Raw genomic sequence first — 14,726 nt, 5'->3', positions numbered from 1 at the left:
TTACCTATTCCCTCCACTTTCTGCCCCCAACTGCCTTGTGGCATGTAATTTTTGAAACTCATCTCTACCAGGATGCTGAAAACCACATTTTGCACAGTTTCTCATCTTCAATGGCAGCAATCATGTGGGACACAGACAGACCACCACTGAACTTTAGCAGTAAAACTTTTGTGGCCATAGATTAGAGCATTTCTGAATCTAATCAGTTTTCTGTATGGAACTGTTGGTACACCATCAAGCCCTTTATGTGGAAATTCTGCTTCTATGTGCACTTTTGGATTGGGTTCAAGAAGCAGAATATTATTGTATGAATTAAAGTATGTTTAGAAACTCAAGCTGAGGCAACATTTAGCATTCGAATAACAATTAAACAGCTAACGTTTTTATTTCACCTTCATTCTTTTCAAATTCAGCTTGTATTTTTGCAAGCAATGCTTCCAGGGCTTTTTGTCGATTCTCAGCATGCTTTGCAGCTTCTCTTTCTTCAGCTCGACAGTTACGAAACACATAGGAACCTGCTGTTTTTTCCATCCACTGCAATAAATATTAATTGAAAGTGAATATTAGTTACTTAGTTTTAGATTTTATCTACTTAAGTCTTAAGATCTGGTTTAAAGTAATAGTTGAAAGTGCTTGAAAGTTATTGCAAGCTACAGTACTTTACCTGTATGGGATAAAGTCTTTGAACAATGACATCAATGCAACCAACAGTCCCACCATCAATAAGGAGTGATGACAAAGACAAAGAGAATGGCCGGGGATCCCGGTGGTATCCTAATTTGGCATACCATCGCGCGCGTCGAGTGCTGTTAGCTGAAATCTAAAACAAAATATCACATATCAACAAATATGGTTGCTATAACGCAGCGTATATAAGGTACTACCATTTGCCACACACTTGTGGACCTGAAGTTAGTTTTGGCTGAACCGGTCAATAAAAATACAGATTAAATGATTCATAGCCTGCAACACTGGTTCTCAAATGCTGTTTACGACAGTTTAGCAGGTGATCCATGATAAAAAGTTCAGTAATGGCAAACTTTATAAAACAACTTTGAGAGAGACAATTATAGTTCAAGCTATTTGCTTCAGAAACAAATAACAGCTTACAGGTAATAAATACATTCTCTGTTGGTTCCAGTTCCATCTCTCTAACTTTTTGGACTTGTTTTTCAGATTTTAGGTGTTGGAGCTGGCCCTGTCTTTTTTTAAAAAAGAGTACCACAAATACCTATTTTACCTTCAGCATAAGAGATTCTGGCGCTTCCAGTGGAGTGCTTGCCTCCTGAGAACCCACAAGTTCTGCTCCATGTACAACAATCTTTTGGCCCACAGTCAGCCTCTTCCTACACAACAGTGATTGGAGGGGAGGGTCCAAGACAGCCTTGATTCCATACCAGCCATCTGTAACTTCAACCACTGCTATGTCTTTTTTGCTGTCCTCAGCAGTGCTTTTATCACCACGGATCTGAGACATATTTGTGTTCAATGATATTATTTTAGAGATGCACAGTATGAGAGTTTTAGCAGCAACATCATCTCTTTCCATTATCCTTTTGATGGCTGAGCGATGACTTTGGTCAACTTCCACGTCATACCTTTCAAAAGAAAAAGAAAATACAGTTGGTCTGTGAGCATTTAGGGAAGTATCGTGATAACTAAGACCCAGCATGTGTTTCTCAAAAACGAGTCATGCCAGACAAATCTCCTTTCTTTTTTTGACAAGAGTTACAAGCTTGGTGGATCAGGGGAATACTGTGGACATAGTGTATCTTGATTTGACAAAGCCCTCCATTATATTCTTGTGGAGAAGCTGGTAAAATGTGGACTGGACAAGATTACTGTTAGGTGGATTTGTAGCTGGTTGACTCATCAAACCCAAAGAGTACTCTCTAACAGTTTCTCATCAACCTGGGAAAAAGTTACAAGTAGGGTACCACAAGATTCTGTCCTGGGCCCGTTGCTGTTCTTTATAAACTAGGATGAAAGTATTATTGAGGGGATGCTCCTCAAATTTGCAGTGACTCCAAACTGGGAGGGGTAGCCTCTGAAGACAGAATCAGGATTCAACATGCCCTTAACAGATTGGAGAACTGAGCCCAAACTAACAAAATGAATTTCAAAAGGGACAAATGTAAAGCTCTACACTTTAGCAGGAAGAACCAGCTGCACAAATATAAAATGGGGGACACACGGCTTACCACATTCTAAATCTTAATCTATACTATACCTGTACTTGAGCTGAAGTAGGAGTCGTTCCGGAGTCAAACATTTATTGGCGAATTCCTGTGGAAATGCAACTTCCATAGCTGCTAGTTTCCACACAATCCACTTATAATGATTGTAGACCCAAGCTTTTGAAATTAGCTTAGGATCCACACCAGGTGTATCACACAAAGCCCTGTGGGAAATTATCAGAAAATTCATCAAGTTAAGAGATTTCAAGTCGTAAGAATAGTACCTCAAAGTAGCAACTACCATAACAACTCAAGCTTTTAAATGACTGTTTTGAGGTGACCCATTACAAATAATAGCAAAATAGCAAAGTAACACTCTAATTTAATCGGCTACAAACAAGCCACAATTAAACATATTTTTATCCCTTCATTTCAATGGGAAAGTGTATGCTTGACTAGACTCAAAAGTGCACAATTGTAATCGGATCAGCTTTCCTATTTAAGATTTGGATCGGAAAAATATTTACTCATGAAGACAGCAACAAAAAATTATAACATTCCTGCTGGATATGCTTTGTGATTAACACACACTGGTAATTAACATTTTAAAGAAACGGTAGCTTGCAGAAATAACATTGCTTTTATTATTAATTAAACAGAACTGCTTTTTCAAGTGAGGCTGAGAATAAGGAGCATTTGCTAGGAGATTAAATAAACATTTTCAAAAGGCATATTGTTAAAATGTACTCAAAACTAGTTTGCATAAGTTTTGACACATTCTATTATTTAAATTCCTAAATATCAGCACTGTCAAAATTCTATCAATTATAGTTTTCTACAGAGGACAGCAGAGTACCCAGGTGTTTAATTACTAATGAATTACGCAAAAACAGCGTCTTTAAATTTTCTTTTTCATCTCAATATATAAAAAGTTATGTACTTCAACACTAAGACATTATTTGAGGTTCATAATAATGCACTTAATATTTAAACATGCAAAACCTCAACAGGATGAGATTTTAGGCGAGATTCCTGTATTGTAGGAGGCTGGACTAGATGACCCTTGGGTCCCTCCAAACTCTAATATTCTATGATACCTGTAGAATTCTTCTTTTCCTGCCTTTCCCTCATCATTTGGAATAAGATATCCACCATCCGCCAGTTGTATTCCATGTTCTTCTAGAAAATAATCTCTACTGAAAAAATCCTGGATGATAAATTGAAAATCTTCTGCATTTCTGCTGCTTATTTTTAGGCACTGCTTGGAAATGCCAAATGCATACAACTGCAATGGTAAGAGACAAGTTGAATATTTTAGTGTTATTAAATATGCCCATTACTTACACATCAATATACGTTTCTTAGAAATTTCTGTATTTCTTAAAGTGAAAATTCAAGATGAAGTCTAGAATAAATAAGACATGGGTTCTTCATGGAAAGGGCTCAGTTACTCTGTCTTAGCAGGTCAATTTAAAGTCCCGTGAAAGTCCAGGGAGAAAGGCAATATACAATATAATCAGGTCTCAAACTACAATACAGGTAGGTAGCCGTGTTGGTCTGCAGTAGTTGAAACAAAATAAAATAAATTAAAAAAATTAAAAAAAATCCTTCCAGTACAGTAGCACCTAAGAGACCAACTAAGTTAGTTATTGGTATGAGCTTTCGTGAGAGTATCTGAAGAAGTGTGCATGAACACGAAAGCTCATACCAATAACTAACTTAGTTGGTCTCTTAGGTGCTACTGTACTGGAAGGAATTATTTTATTTTTATTTTTATTTTGTTCAAATTACAATGGGCATTTATATTAAATTCAACACCTTCATTTGGGCCAAAAAAGAATTTAACTTAAGAAATAGAGCATAGATATAATTGCACATTGAGTAAATTAAACTTCTTGCAGGATCAGGATCTCTTGTAAGGATTTAAGTTATTGCAGTCAGGCAGCAGAGACTAAATATACGTGGTCAAGCTCTATCTGGCATTCTAGACCAAATGATGTTGACGGAACAGGTTCATGATTGGAAAACAGCCTTGTTCAGACCTAATGATAACTATGGTTGCATTATGGAAGGTAACCACCTTGTGTCCTCCAGATGTTGGGCGATAATTACCAACATCCTTGACCACTGAGCATGCTGGCTGGGGCTGATGGGTGTTGGGACTCCAACAACCTCTAGAGGGCACCAAGTTGGCTACCACTCCCTTATGGGAATGAGTCACAGTGGACCTTGGGCTCAGACACTTCGTCTTCCAGCATGGCTAGGAAGAGATTTTGCTTTCGTTTCACACTATTTTCAATTATTTGTTATGTCTATGGTCAGTTGAAACAAGTAAATTCATGAAGCTGGCTTGTTTCAACTAACCAGAGTTAAAATGGACTGCAGTTTAAGGTTTGGATAAGAAGCAAAACTGGAAGCAAAACCATTGTTTATCATGAGGTCCAAACCAGGCCAGCACGTCATCATCATGGGATAGGATAATCCAACCAGGCAATAAAGTGCAGGTACCTGATCGCTGGTGAAAGAACCAGGCAATTTCTCTCCCACCGCTGCTTTCAGAGGAACTCTGCAAGGAGCAGATGTTTTCACAAGGTACAGGCTGCCTGGTTGTGGACAAATTCTCTGGCTTTGTTTCTTCATAATTCTGATTTCTTGTAGGTTTCTTGCATGTTGAAGATTTGCTGTTATTTTTGTTAAATCTGTTAAAGAAACATATTGATCAAGTCCTAAAGAACGTATTTCAATTTAAAATAGAAATTCCAAACATACACAGGAGGATAGTATTGTATTTTTAGATATTTCCATGTATAAATGTTAATCCAAAGCGTATCTTTAAAAGTTTTAAAGAAACCCCTCCAGATATTATCGTACAACTCCCTTATTACTGGCTATTAGCCAAGCTGGCTAGGGCTGAAGGGAGTTGGAGTCCATCTACATCTTAAATGCCACAGGTTCCCCATTCCTGCACTGGAGCCACCAAATTTAATGTTGCTGTTATTAAAGACAGATTTTTAAGACTGAAGTTTAATGACAAAATCTTCAACTGTATTCCATAACAGCATATTATTAAAAATCACATTGCAAGCTGACAAGTTGATACAAATATCAACTCCCCCCCTTGGCCTCCATTTCCATGGAGATGATCAGGTTTTAGTAATAGCTCTTTCAGCAAAAGATGAACTAGATACTGTCCCTCTCAAAAAATATTAGTTGAGGGGACAGAAAGGAGTACTTCACACTCATCTCCAAAGATCTCAGCAATTTAGCCTGCATCTGTGCAGATCCAACATGTGAAACGTCACAGAGAAGGTAACCTTATCAGAAACCATTTGTGAATAAACTATCATAGTAATTAAACAAACGTTCACAAATACATGTGTACACACCTAAACATACCTGAATTTGTATCTCTGGATTCTGAATTCGGAGCCGATATTTGCATGGAATTATTATCTTCAAAGATATTGCCTTCTGTTTCAGCAGTGCTCTGGTTAACTTTTGTAAGATGAAGCTCTTCCATTCTATTAATATTTTTGTTGTCCATTAAGACGGATTCTTTGCTGTTACCTAGTTTATCCTCAGAAGCATTTGCTTTTGTTTTAAAAGGTGGTGCAAAGATTTTGGCAGGTTTCTTTGCTGTATTTTCTGCTTTCTTCCTTTCCTCAGTTAAGGTCTTACTAGAATAAGTAAAAAAATAATATTGGTATATTTTAAGACTGCTTGGAAATACGTTGCTGAGACCTTTCAGATTTTAATACTTTAACATTTTGGTCTTGAATTGATCCAGAACTTCTTGCCATTCTCTGTAGAACTGAAGAAATTTTGTACTAACAAACACTAGCAAAAGTGAATCATTTCCCCCCCCCCCAAAAAAAAAAAAATTTGCTGTTTGACATGACAGCTACAAGATAAGCACAGTTGGCTACTACCAATACTGCACACCAATTTCATTTTGGTAGATGATTTAATTACATTAATAACCTGGAAAGGTGGACTGTGATCTGTTCTCTGGTCATCCAAGCCTATATATAAAGCAGCCAGCCAGAAGGGACAGGGAACACACTGAATTCCAGACTTGTTGATAACCAAAAACTGAAGATCAACACGAAGAGCCATGGAATAATTAACTTCAAAATTCTTTTTAAAATTACAAGGTAGAATAAAGGGGAAAAGTAACCTCAAAGTGGGAAAGGTAGGTCAGTTTCATGAGACTGCTTGGGTGACTCCACAAACACAATCCACAGAAGTCCCACACTCCAGCAGCCAGGTTTGACTTAAGGACAGGGCTGTATGTTCCATCATTCCCATTCAGTGAAGGAGTGGAACGTAGAAGCAAATGATATGACATAGCAGTGTGCCCCTCCAAGAAAGGAAGGAAAATTATAGAGCCTGCTAGGCAACCCTCCTCCTGAATGCCGTGCCTGGAAATCAAACCAAGGTTCAAGTAAGGATTCTGAGGTTTCTCCTCATACCTGCCTGGTGTACTATTAGATAGTTGGTTTTTAAACTTAGATGATATTCAGAAATAGTTACAGATAAAGCATAAGGAACCTGTGTCTGGAGAAAAGAAGTCCCGCTATGTACACAGTTAAAGAGGTAATCTGATTTTTAAAAAATCTATTTTCCTTACCTTAAAGGGCCACAGACCACTGGCTTTAAAGGAATATTGTAGGTGAACTTTTTTCTGTCGTTCACTATACCTGAAGAAAAATGAAGCTGTATATCAAAGCTACATTACATAAGTTGTAAAAGTTGTAAAAGAATAATGTAGAATCTGAGCCCGGCCTTGGCTGGGGAGGGCGAGGTATAAATAAAAAATTATTATTATTATTATTATTATTATTATTATTATTATTATTATTATTATTACATTCATTATCATGATAATACACCTACAAAATCATGTTCATGTATTTGCTATAATGAATTTTTTTGTGAAATTTCCCCCGAGGTATTTTAGATTTCTATATTTGTATGAACTGGTGAAAAATAAAATTTATTGAAATAGAAACTAACAGATATCGTTTTCGCATCCATATTAAAAATACTGGGGGAAATAGCGTTGTTACTGGAATTCTATTCATTTCTCAAAAGTACTGTAAGAGTTAAATGCAAAGGCAGGAAGAGTCCCTGCACTTTTAATCATTGTGTAGAATAAGAAATTTCATCCATATGAAAACTGCACTTGCCAGGTCTACACAGTTCTCTCTGCAGAAAATAGTGTCAATCAATATTTATTTTACTGCATCAAGGGCACACAATGGTATTGTTTTAAATTCACCTGCCTGTAATAAGCTGCAGGGGCAAATATGCAGCAGTGATCTGGTAAACTTCAATGATAAACTGCTTTATAATAGCTGAATTTATCAGTATGAAGCATCCAGAATAATTGAAATGTGGATTATAAATCTTAAGCAGCATTTGTATACCATATACACACAATAAGGCATGTAATTTCATGAGGATGAGGTCAATATGCAAAATAGGATTCTTACATTGACCTTGAGAAAATTTAATTATATGTTGAAATGTTTGAATTCTAGAAGGCAAAGGAAAACTACAAATACAATACTTCTGATTAACTGAAGAAATCATGAAATATAAAGATTACCCTCCGGATAACTTTTTGAAGGTTTCAAAGATGCTTTGTTGCGTTCTTCTGACCGCTCAAACTCAGGTAGCAATTTTCTTTTAATAGGAGGTTCCCCTGAAAAGCAAATGTCATAGAGCATTTTTTAAATATTTTAAAGGACCTAGCCCTTACTGATTCTGATTACATCACTGCAGTACCTTCCTCAGAAAATTTGTCAAGTATAATTCAAACTCTCAAGCAATGCCTCTTGAATATTTTAGCAAATGAAAACTTTTGTAAGTCCCTTGGTTACTCTGATCTGAAAAATGATCCCAGTGGTATTGGCAGTCATTGCCAAAAATATCATTCAATTGGTACATTTTCATAGTTTTAGTGAATATGCTAGCCCTGGATTACTGGGATCTAAACTCCATGCTGGTGTTTTGATGCATATGTAAAACCTACGGTAATCTTCAAAATATTTTTGAAGAGGTATGCAATGACTACTAATAACTTTTTCAAAATCATGGACATAAAAGTTTTATTTTACACAATTTGTATAGGGCTTACTTGTATGAGGGGACGCGGGTGGCGCTGTGGGTTAAATCATAGAGCCTAGGACTTGCCAATCAGAAGGTCGCTGGTTCAAATCCCCGCAACGGGGTGAGCTCGGTCCCTGCACCTGCCAACCTAGCAGTTCAAAAGCACATCAAAGTGCAAGTAGATCAATAGGTCTACTCCGCCGGGAAGGTAAACGGCGTTTCTGTGTGCTGCTGTGGTTCGCCAGAAGCTGCTTAGTCATGCTGGCCACATGACCCGGTAGCTGGACGCCTGCTCCCTCGGCCAATAAAACGAGATGAGTGCTGCAACCCCAGAGTCGGTCACAACTGGACCTAATGGTCAGGGGTCCCTTTACCTTTACTAGTATAATCTTGTAAGTTTGCATAAGAAATGTAAGACTGTTTCACATTAAACCTCAAAGCAACAAAAAATTTACAAAAACTGCAGTCCTGATAGGCATGCAAATCACTTTCCCAATCCGCCATTTCCCTTGCAAATCTTGTGTGGGGTTTGGGAAGCATTTGTAGATGAGAATCAGGGAGTAGCATGGGGTTATTCAGCATTCAGGGTTATACAAAGTTACTCTTTGTAACTTCTCTGCAAATGCCTTTCCTCAAAGCTTTTTCCCCTCACAGCTAGAATCTAAAACTGGTAGTGATTCTACCTAACAAGCAAATGAGGGTGGGAGAATTTGGAGAAAATAATCACTTAAGTATGTGATTGGTTATGCACCCCTTTCTCCCATTAATCCTGGCTGACAAGTACCTTGACCCTATATTCTAACTGGGTGCACTTTAACCCATTGTTAATGGTTTACTATGACCATGCATATTACTCCCACTTCTGTCCACCAGTGAGCAGGAGCAACTCTCAATGATCTTTTATTTAGCGCTACTTACATCAAAACCAGGAATCATGGTTTGTTTCACTCTGAACAAGCCACACTCTAAAGCCAAGATATGGTGTTGGCTTAATGCTCGGGCCTGGAATCAAATCAAACAAAATCCCATTTTAGATTTAATGCTAAATCAGGGATCACAGTAGGTTGCTCCCACTCACTATCAGGAAGCAGCAAGGCAGGAGCAAACTGCATTCATGGCAGCCCATTAACTGTGGCTTGCAGTGACACGCCAAGGCTGCCAATATCTTGGCAAATCTGAGAACGAGACCATGGATTTTCTAAGATGTCTCGCTCCCTGCTAATTATTTTACTGTTCCCCTCTAATTCATTCAAAGTAAACTAAACTGAGATCAACCGCAGTGCAACTCAGTTGTTTTTTTTTTAAAAAACAGCCACCTACCAAAAGTGTTTTCTTCTTTCATGTGCCTTTTTCCAGTTCTTGTATATGACAGAAAATTATTAGGTTTCTCAAAACTCATTATGGAATTTTTATTTTTCTGTACTTCTGCATCAGGAAGTTCATCATCTTCCATGAAAGCTTTGGCACTTTCTGTAGCTTCTATTTCCAAGTAATTTTCCGGAGTTTGTGCATAATGACGACACTGAGGATCCAGATTTCCTTCTGTTGCAGAACCACAATTTGCTGCACATTTAGTTGTGCTTCTACTCCGGCACGGTTGGGTTATCTTCAAAGCCTCAATTTCTTTTGAGCATGTGAAGTTTTCTTCTAACTCAGATATTTCTTTTTGCTTCTTAGTATGAGACTTGCACACAGGTATTTTAATACTCAATGGGTTTTTTATAATCTTATTTTCATTAGGTGTACTTGTGGCTGAATGAAGTGCTTTATATTTCTTTTGTGGTTTAGACTCTGAAATAACTTCATCCTGCTCTATGGCCTCTGTAGCAAGAACTTTTACAGGACCTTGCCCCACACTCCGTTGAGCATCACAAAAACTATTACTACTAACATCATCAAATTCTTTTAAGAGACCCATAACTTTCTGGATAGCCTTTTGAGAAATCTGTACTTGTTTTCCACTTGCTGTGGCAAAGCCACAGGGAATATTTGCATTCGCTTCAGTATTTGAAAATCTTTTCCCTTGAGATGCAAGCATTGTGTCTTTCTTTGGAGCTTCTTTGCTCCCAGGAGAAGATACTTCACCATAACTATAATCACAGTTAGAGACATGACTGGGGTGATCTGATGAATTATTTTCCATTTCAGAAAAAAGCAGTCTTGCTTTCTTTAATGACTCTTCAGATAACTGGACAGGTTTTCCACTAGCTGTGCTAAAAAACCCAGAGTTATCAGTAATAAAATCTGACTTGATACACTTCTGTTTGTTGGGAGTCCATGTATCAGATTGCTTATTATGCATTTGAAAGCATAACTCAGGGTGAGTGTTCAAGGTCATAGATTCAGTATACTTTAATGTGTGCTCATCTGCACAGCACTCTTTGGCTTGAGAAAACTGAGGTGCAATTATATTTTCCACTGGATTGTTCTCTGCAGATGAGTAGTTATTAGAATCGATACACACTCCAGTGCCACAGGTATCAGAACAGCTTTCTAAAAGGTCCTGTTTATTTGTTTTAGGTTGAGATTCCATGTTCTCTTTTACAGATTTATAGCAGTCTTCATGAAGTACTTGCCTGGCTTTTTTTAATGCTTCCTGGGAAACTTCAACAGCTTTACCACTTGCTGTATTGAATGCAACTGGCTTAGCCTTCTGATGTTTTGAAATCAAAGTTGATGCTTCACTGGCTGAATATTTCTGCAAGACGTTGGTACTGAACAATCTTAAGTCACATTTCTGTATCATGCTACTCTCATTTTTACAAGTTTCATCGTAAGTGTGAACATTATTGTCAGTAAACACATTTTTTGATGGTGCTGCTTCTTGAGAAATACAAGTTAAATTCTCTGACACATAACTTTTCTTATGACATTTATCTGGTAAATGGTTGAGCAAAGAATGTTCACTCTTTAAATCTGAAGTACTAGCCTTTGAAGTGATACTGCAAATTAAGTTTGAGGAATCAAGGCTTTTATTATTGCCAGTATTTCTAGATGAGAAGTCCTGAAAACCTTGCATTGCATTAATATCTGACCCTTCAACAGGCAAATGCTGATCAATAGCAGAGTCAATAAATTCAATTTTTGAAATATTTTTGCTTTTTGTACATGCCAGATTATTCTTTGTCAACAAGCCTTCGTTCACTTTCTCCCCTCTAGTGTGAGATACTAAATCTGATTCAGATGCATTCATCTCCGAAGAAAGTTCTTTAATAGTGTCAAGATCCTCAGTCTTCTTAATAGTGTTTGAGGACAAATCTGGAAGATCTTCAAAGTTACCTTCAGGATACAGATATTCATGTTTTTCATTTCCTTCTTCAAATTCCTTGCTAACTTTGGTAATTTTCTCGTTTATTTTCTCCTGAATTATAGGCTTGATAAAATTACTAACCTCTTCCTCCATTTCTGGAAAAACTGTTTCATCTTCTGAAAGAAGATGCTTTGCTTTAGCTAATGATTCATTAGCAATTGTAATTTGCTTACCACTAGCTGTATGAAAACCCATTGCAGTAATCTGCTTCTCTTTTCTGATTTCAGAGATTTCTTGCTGGTTGGACCTTTCAGTTTCACTGAAGTTAATATTCTCTTTTACAGAACTGACATCTCCCTTTTTGCTTTTAGGGCTTGTCTTCCCACTGGAAGTTGGCATAGTCTCTAGTTCTTCTCTTGTACAGGAGGCAGCCAACAAATGAAGCTTTTTACTTTTTCCTGCAAATATGTTCCCATCAGCAACAGTGTGAAATCTCTGTAGAAAACCACTTTCTAGATTGCTCACATTTTCCTCCTCTTGATTTAAATTACAGTTTTCTTTTCCATATGCATTATTCAATGCAAAGGTGGATCTTTTTTCAGTCTTAGCAACTTCAGCTAAACATGTTAGATCTGACAAAGCTTCTTGCAAATTATAATTACACTGAGTTTCTTCACAGTTTACAAAGTGATGTGAGACTAATACACTTTGATTATTTTCAAAGGAAGACCGTTCATTTCCTGTCATACAGACAGAGTATTTTTTAATAATTTTTAGGTTAACTTCTGTAGTACTGGAAATCTGAACACTGCCTTCATTATAATTTACAATTTTTGACTTACTTTCTATATTTTCTTTAACAAATTTAATTGTCTCTTTTGTATTCTTTTTCATCAAATATTCAGCATTTACTTCTTTGACCCTCTGATGCCAATCAATCTCTCTCTCTTTCATGCAGTTGGGATTACTCCAGCTATTGTTGCACCCATTTGAACAATCGCGCAGCAATATTTTTTGGTGAGGGCTAAGCATTTCATTCACTCCATCCAGATCACCGACTAATTTTGTAGCTTTCTTTATAGCATCAGCATATAAGCTCATCTCTTTGCCTCCAGCTGCACTACAGCTCCCCAGATCAGACAAATTGAATTGTGATGGTGCTGAAACAATTGGGGCAAAAATATTGTTCTGTTTTGTGCTTGAATTAATGGATGTAGCTTCTTCACTACTTTGTATCTGTATCTTAGATTTCTCAGCTGTGCCTATATGTTTATTGGGAGACAGATCATGGTCTCTTTGAACCTTTTCTTCAGAGCTTTTCTCAAAATCATTTTCTTTGCAAACTTCAGCACATATATCATTTTTATCAAAGCTTCCAGACATCTCATCAGCATTATTGAATGCCACCATCTTATGCTTTTTGAACTGTGTAAATTCAAACTGACTACCTGTTTCTTCTAGTATATTAGAAATTTCAGTAACTTCAGCTTCTTGGCTTGCTGTTAAATTTAGTTTTCCTTCAGGATGTTGATTACTTAGCACATTCTGGAAAGCAGAATTGGCACACTTGGGAAAAATAATTTGGGCACCATTCATCTGAATACCGAGCAGATCAGAAATGTGTGAAAAATTAGATGAATTTTCAGTCAGTTTGTTCATTCCAAGTGAAGATATCTCAACACTTCTCTGTGCATTTTCATTTGAAATATTTTGCATTCCTTCGCTAGGAAAATCTTCAATAAATTTATCTTCTATGTCTTTGAACAATAACTTGCCTTTTCTAATGTTGCAATCAGACAGTGCTATCTGTTTATTGGATGCTGTTCTGAAGCCACCAAACTTTTCAGTTCTGCTATGACTTATACCTCCTAACCAGCTCTGCTCACTAGCTTCTGCATTTCCTGCTAAGTCTACTTGTAGATGCTGGCTTGGGTCTAACTTTTTCTCCAATGCTATAAGCTTCAAAGATTCATCTACAGTAGGTTTTGGTGTTTCCTTTGATTGAGACCCAAGCTCATCCACCTGAGTGCCACTTGCTGATTCCAAGATTGCTTGTTGGTTTCCAGTTTTTGATGCATGCATTCCCAATGTAGATTCCTCCATCACCGCTTCTTGCAATGAACTGAAACATCTAAGACTGACACATCTTTCACCATTCTCTCTTTGTAAATTTATCTTGTGACCAACTGAATGGGACATGCTTTCGCTTGACTCTGTTTCATGATTAGCAGATATATTACTAGAAGGCACAATTGTTCCTTTTCTGTTGTCTGTCTGTTGAAGTATTGACAACTGATCTGTAAAATTACGTTCTGTGTAATTGAGTGGAGCTTCATGGGAAATGTTACTAAGAATGCAGTTTTTATCAGACTCTACTTGCTGTTTCTCTTCAAGTATGTGTTTGTTAGCATGTATAATGTCTTCCTTTTGTTCTGTAAGAAATTGAACCATGATAGTAATGTTAGTTGGAATGGTACCATTATATATTTTTTTAAAATTCTCTCTCTCACCAGCTTTTGTTTAGTCTAGTGTACTAAATCAATTTTCAAAATGTCTCGTAACCACGATGAAGTATGCTGCAGCTAATACTTTGTGCTTTTGCATTCAATATTGCTGTTATCGGAGGAATTACTAAATACTTTTTCTATGCAGCTGAGACATTTAAATTTCCCCCCTTTTTTAAACAACTCTAGCTTTTGACATAATAAATTACCAACAAAATGGCTCTGCTTAAGCAGTTTATTTAACCTGTTTTTTTATCAGCTGTGATTGCTGAACAAAATGCACACTTTTACTTTCTGACTACGAGGCCACTTCAAGAAAGCAAGCCCAAAGACCTGATGATATAACAAAAACAATTTTTTTCAATAAATGATAATAAAGGAGTCACTACTAATTATGGAAGTTAACTTTACACTTGCAGCCACGTGGCCTTGCAATGTCCAGAGAAAAAAGGGAGCTGTTTTAGACTACAGCTGCAAATCATCATGAGCTCCAACCTGCTTCTTTTTTCCCACTGAAGCCTCTCAAATTGTAAGACTGTCTTCCCTCAGCATGTGTCTCTTCCCCACTCATGTTCTTTTCATGCAGCATTTGCCACCACTTATGTGAGAATCCCATATACTTGCCATGGTAAACAATTAACTTTAGCAATATATAATCCACATATGCAAATATATTAATTT

The 14,726-nt window shown here is 37.0% G+C and overlaps 1 protein-coding gene across 1 annotated transcript in view; it reads right to left on the bottom strand.

Moving 5' to 3' along the window:
• BRCA2 (BRCA2 DNA repair associated) overlaps positions 1 to 14,726 on the bottom strand; it is a 30,578-nt gene that overhangs the window by 8,057 nt on the left and 7,795 nt on the right. Inside the window, exons 9-18 of the mRNA XM_082221618.1 lie at positions 9,612 to 13,973; positions 7,789 to 7,884; positions 6,808 to 6,877; positions 5,574 to 5,854; positions 4,686 to 4,876; positions 3,275 to 3,462; positions 2,231 to 2,401; positions 1,241 to 1,598; positions 665 to 820; positions 393 to 534 (exon numbers count right to left, since the gene is read on the bottom strand). Of these exons, the coding sequence (XP_082077744.1) occupies positions 393 to 534; positions 665 to 820; positions 1,241 to 1,598; positions 2,231 to 2,401; positions 3,275 to 3,462; positions 4,686 to 4,876; positions 5,574 to 5,854; positions 6,808 to 6,877; positions 7,789 to 7,884; positions 9,612 to 13,973 (6,015 nt within the window). The remainder of the gene's footprint in view (positions 1 to 392; positions 535 to 664; positions 821 to 1,240; positions 1,599 to 2,230; positions 2,402 to 3,274; positions 3,463 to 4,685; positions 4,877 to 5,573; positions 5,855 to 6,807; positions 6,878 to 7,788; positions 7,885 to 9,611; positions 13,974 to 14,726) is intronic.

Source organism: Podarcis vaucheri (assembly GCF_965113315.1).
Source record: "Podarcis vaucheri genome assembly, chromosome: 4".
NCBI lineage: Eukaryota > Metazoa > Chordata > Lepidosauria > Squamata > Lacertidae > Podarcis > Podarcis vaucheri.
This window is presented reverse-complemented; position numbering and strand designations above follow the sequence as displayed.